Source organism: Adiantum capillus-veneris, chromosome 5 (genome assembly GCF_014529385.1).
Source record: "Adiantum capillus-veneris isolate H3 chromosome 5, ASM1452938v2, whole genome shotgun sequence".
Lineage (NCBI taxonomy): Eukaryota > Viridiplantae > Streptophyta > Polypodiopsida > Polypodiales > Pteridaceae > Adiantum > Adiantum capillus-veneris.
Window position 1 is genome coordinate 169,605,041 of NC_140935.1, and position 5,503 is coordinate 169,610,543.

The window sequence follows — 5,503 nt, forward strand, 5'->3', positions numbered from 1 at the left end:
CTCTCTCTCTCTCTCTCTCTCTCTCTCTCTCTCTACGTACTGATCGAACGAGCGACTGAGCTAGGGAGATCCAGATGCCCACAATTGCGGAGGCCGGACTACACCACATCGAAAGAGGCTACATCAGACAATCCAGGTCACTTTGGCTCGACATGCACAGCACCCGGTCAGACTACTAACCATGGAGGAGATTGATGAGGTCCACCAGCGAACAGATGTTGGATCTCTTATGATCTACCTATCCCAGCTAGTTGTTTTAGCTGCTTAGTCCACACCCAGCAGTTTAGGATTCCATAATATTTTATTTTGTCATTTTGTCATCTTGTTATTCCGACTTTGTATCAGATCTACCACATTGTAACTTTCTGGTCTCATAGGTCACTTTGGCCTTTTGAAGAGTTAATATAGCATTTCATTTCATTTCTTTCTTTAACTTTCATTTTTTACGCAAACCATTACTCTCTCTCTCTCTCTCTCTCTCTCTCTCTCTCTTTCCTACATACACACACACACACACACACCGCTCTCTCTCTCTCTTTCCTACATATACACACACACACACACCACTCTCTCTCTCTCTCTCTCTCTCTCTCTCTCTCTCTCTCTCTCTCTCTCTCTCTTTCCTACACACACACACACAATGTGGAGAGAGAGAGAGAGAGAGAGAGAGAGAGGGGGGGGGGGGGGGGGGGGGGGGGGGGGGGGGGGGGGAAGAGTGGCATAATACCTACTGTGCAGGTTTCGGCCAAGATCTGAGCGTGCGCGTTGAGGGCGAAAATGGCCCCTGCATGCGGGTTCGTCTTTTTTTTCCCCAATTTTTTAGCGTCGATATGTGCGTTGATAACCGCGTCGATATACGCGTGAGAAATTTTGCCTTTCTACGCATATTTCCACCTCCATATGGACGCACATATCGACGGTGTGTAAGAACATCGATATTGGTGTGGAAAGGTACGGACGTCGATATATAGGGTGTCGATAACTTTGGGTTATGTTGTAGTGAAGGTTCCCTTTGAAAATGCATTTTCTAATACTCATATTATTGTTATCATGTAAGGAGCCTTTGATATTGTTGTTAATTTCAAAAACCCAAGTTATTTCCAACTTCAACAATTTATGGCCCAGATACAATACATCCTACAATACATCACATTCGGACGACCCCATTAAGTTGTTGGACCAACTTCATACATTGATTATACCACTCCACAATACACTCTAATCGTTGCGCAAGCCGCAAACGATGCTAAGATTAAAAGTCCGTTTTGTGTATTCACACCTCCCTAATTAAGTAGAACTTTACCTTCTCAAGTTTAGAATTGAGAGCTGACAAACCTCCCAAAACAAATTAAGAGATGTATTAAAAACCATCGTCCACCCTCGACACTAAAGGACACAGGGTTGTGGGATCTACGACGGAGAACTAGGTGTGAGAATCTCAAGGACATTGGAGGCCCAAATTTGGTGATTGTGAGACTAGATCCCAGGGAGGCGTCGTGCAAGGCTTGTGGCGTATCCAACTCTCCCATACGCATGTGGTGCCCATTAGTGGGAAACAAATGCATGATAAGTAAACCTCAATAGGAGCAGAAGTAAAATAGGAGAGCAAAATCGAACAGCTTAGCAGACCTCGCATCGCATGCACCTAGTTCTCTGTCATAGATCCCACTGCTCCCTCTTTATTTTATACCATGTGTCCTTTAGTCCTGAGGATCACCCGTGGCAATTCATCATTTACATGAAAGTTCTTTAAATTTTAAGTTCTTGTCTTCAACTTACACATTTACGAATAGGAAAGCTCATGATGGAAAACTTTCTTCTTCATTTCCTTTAAGCGAGGAACCTTCACCCATTTTATTAAACCTCACCCCTTATCATTATGCAGGCCTTATCATCATTACAAAAAAAAAAAAAAAAAAGTGTGCGTGTGGTGGATGGCTGAGTATCACCCGTGGCAATTCATCAGTTACATGAAAGTTCTTTAAATTTTAAGTTATTGTCTTCAACTTACACATTTACGAATAGCGAAGCCCATGATGGAAAACTTTCTTCTTCATTACCTTTAAGCGAGGAACCTTCACCCATTTTATTAAACCTCACCCCTTATCATTATGCAGGCCTTATCATCATTACAAAAAAAAAAAAAAAAGTGTGCGTGTGGTGGATGGCTGAGATCCGAGCAAGCTCTGATGCCAATTGTATCAACGAAGGGTGACGGAGTATTGGAGCACGACGGGGCCGGAGGCGGAGACGAAGGCAATGGTAGCGTAGCCATTGGCGAAGCGGAAGCTGCCGGTGCCACCGACGACTGCGAGCTCCACCGGGAGGCCGCTGAAGCGGGAATCGATAAGGCCGTGCAGGGCCAGCGTGCCGGAGGACTCGCCATCGTCGTAGAAGAGGGTGCTCAGGAGGTGCTCTAGAGTGGGCGTGGAGTCGACGGTGCCGTTGAACAATATGCCGAGGCCTCGTAGAACCCCTAAGCTTTTGGAGGTTGCGCTGGGCTCGGCGGTGACGGGCAGGTCGAAGGCTGTGAGGGGCCCGAAGCGAGGGTTGCCCGAGGTTGCGTTCAGAATGGCGGTGTTGGTCACGCCCCGAGTGATGTGTATGTAGAACACCACCCGCTTGGGCTTGGCATCGGCGCTGTCGCAGCGTCCTGCTAAAATTATCAGCATGCATGCCGCAGCGCTCAGCAGCACCCGGCGCAATGCAAATGCAGCAGCTTCGGCCGACGTCATGACAGCTAATAGATTGCAGGGTGATGCGCTGAGGCTGCCTAAGAATTTCGTTCGGTTGATAGATCCCTCCGTTGCAGCTCACTGCCTCTTATACTCATTATCCTAGTCATGCGGCGTTGTCATATGTCGTGCCAAGTAGTGCCATATAAATGATTGATAGTGTCCAAAGATAATGCCAAGTTATGCCCAGTTGACTATATACGGTCATGTCACATAACCATATTTAAGGGAAGAGTAGGGCTTTGCAATTTTTCCTCCCATACAGGGGGGGAATCATTTTAAATCAATTTGAAGGAATGTTTGAGGATGCTAAATCAAGGAGAGGAGTACGATGAGAGAAAGAGAGTGTGCATTCATGGGGACAAAACCTCGCTTGGACATGGAGGTCATTGGCATGCAAAGGTGAGGAGTCAGAGTATGAGTATGTAGGGTTAGTAGGTCCGATAGTCTATAATTTTGAAGTATGAATGAACAGCCTCTTGTCGTCTCGTTGGTTAGGGGAGTGCAATGGCATCAATGACTAGTAGATTTCATGATTGAGCTCTGCTCTCAATATTTTAGTGGTTCACATCATGCAACCAAGCATCATGGCATTGTTTTGCAACCAATTGATCTTGTGCATGGAGTTGAGATGAAGCATCTAGTGTAGTCTCGTGACCAAGAATACTTTTGAATAATTTGGGCATGTTCATGTGATCAAGGATGATAGCATAGTCTAATGATCAAGCATGCTATTGAGCAACTATTACTACAAGGATAGTCTTGCTATTGAAAAACTATTACTATAAAAATGGTCTTGGGACCATGTTCACTTTGTGAATTTGGGCGTGCGACCATGCATGATTGTGAACGACTACTTCTACAAGGATGGTCTTGGGACCATGACGCTCACTTAGTGAATGGTCATGTGACCAAATTTGGGCATGGTCATTTCACCACCAATTGCAACCATGCTAACATAGTCCCATGACCAAGCATCCTTTTCATTAATTTGGGCATGGTCATGTGACCAAGCATGCTAACATAGTCCCATGACCAACCATGCTCTGGAACAACTATTACTACAAGGATGGTCTTGGGATCATGCTCACTTTGTGAATTTTTCCATGGTCATACAACGAAGCATGCTTTTGAACAACAAGTACTACAAGGATGGTCTTCATGCCATGTTCACTTTGTAAATTTGAGCATGGTCATGTGATCAACCATGCTAACATAATCCCATTACCAAGTATGCTTTTGAGGAACTAATACTGCAAGGATGGTATTAAAACCATGCTCACTTTGTGAATTTGGGCATGGTCTCCAAGTATGCTTTTGAGGAACTAATACTGCAAGGATGGTATTAAGACCATGCTCACTTTGTGAATTTGGGCATGGTCATGAGACCAACAACCATGATAACAGAGCCCCATGACCAAACCCACTTCCATGAATTTAGATATATTATGCAAATCCAATTACTCCTCAATTTGAAGGGTGTCAATCTTGCTTGTTTTGACCTATGATATGGAGGGGGACCCATTACTACACTTACTTTTAAATGTGAGTCCAACCATGAAATGCAAACACTCTAAAATTGTCCGAGGTCTTCAAATTCTTTGCACCCTCTTTGTTTCTTACAAAAGATGCAGGTATCACAGTGGGTGGAAGGAAGTCCTTTTATCTTGGATCAAACTCCTATTCGACGAATCATATGGTAACAGACAAGAATGAAACACAGTTTACTAGAGGATGAAATCTTGAAGTGGATAGCAACTCTGAAGTTTGAACTTCTTTTCCGGAGGAGGTAATCACTTGGACTTGTGGGTCAATAGCTTTGGATTCTTCTCCTATTTCTTTCTCCACTGTCGTTATTTCAATGGACACCATAGTTGTATTGGGCCCTTTTTCTTTCTCCATTTTCTTACAATCATTTTTTGCAGCTTCCTTACACTCGTTATGCCAATGATCATCATCCAAACAAAATGAGCAATGAATTTTCCTTGGTGGATAAAAATTTGGTTGACTTAATTTCTCCTTGACCATAGCGACCTTGGCCTCCAAATTGACGTCCTTGATTTGAATGGCCCACATAATTTTGCTGGTTCTCCTACTATTGTCCTTGCTACAAAACTTGTACTGCATTGGCTACTTGACTCGGCTGCTTGTTTTATAGAGTTTTCCAATTGACCATGTTTCGAGAACTATATGGGCATTGGCTAGTGGTGTGATTCTACATCTCACAATTGTCGCGCCAAAGTTTGTTGGTCGCATGACCGTCATTCTAACATTTGGTACAATGTAATTTTGAGGTGTCTACTTCTGAGGTGTTTCCGTTTCCTGACGCCATTACAAGGGCCTTCTTTTTGGCTACCTTGGTCTTTGTTGATCATGCAAGGGGGTCTTCATCCTCTTCCAAGCTCGCATCCTCTTTTGATTCACTGTGATGTCTTCTTTGTAGTCACTTTCTGCTAACTGTTTCTTGGATTTCTTTCAACGAGGAACACCTAAAAATATTTCTCCACCACGTGAGCTGCAAGCATAACCCTTTCCAATGATACCTTTCCAAGTCAATTGTAGCCAGTGCGGTTCAATGACTCTTTCGCAAACCCTAAACATAACATCATCTCATCCGTTGGACGTACCATTCTAAATCTTTAAAGTAACATGCGAAACTTAGTTGTGTAAGTTTCCACATCTAATCTTTTTTTGCATGCACAACCACAAGTGCTCTAGCATCTATGGATTCATTTTCTTCGTATAGAATCTCTTCACAAACATCACAA

The 5,503-nt window shown here is 43.7% G+C and overlaps 1 protein-coding gene across 1 annotated transcript; it reads right to left on the reverse strand.

Moving 5' to 3' along the window:
- Positions 1-2,049: 2,049 nt before the first annotated feature.
- Positions 2,050-2,789, reverse strand: LOC147458533 (pterocarpan synthase 1-like). The gene has a single exon (XM_086511862.1). It carries the CDS (start codon positions 2,733-2,735, stop codon positions 2,202-2,204), a length of 534 nt encoding a protein of 177 aa, XP_086367988.1. The 5' UTR covers positions 2,736-2,789; the 3' UTR covers positions 2,050-2,201.
- Positions 2,790-5,503: the final 2,714 nt, after the last annotated feature.

Coding starts and splice junctions, on each gene's coding strand:
- LOC147458533 (XM_086511862.1), bottom strand. CDS start 2,735: ATGACGTCGGCCGAAGCTGCTGCATTTGCATTGCGCCGGGTGCTGCTG.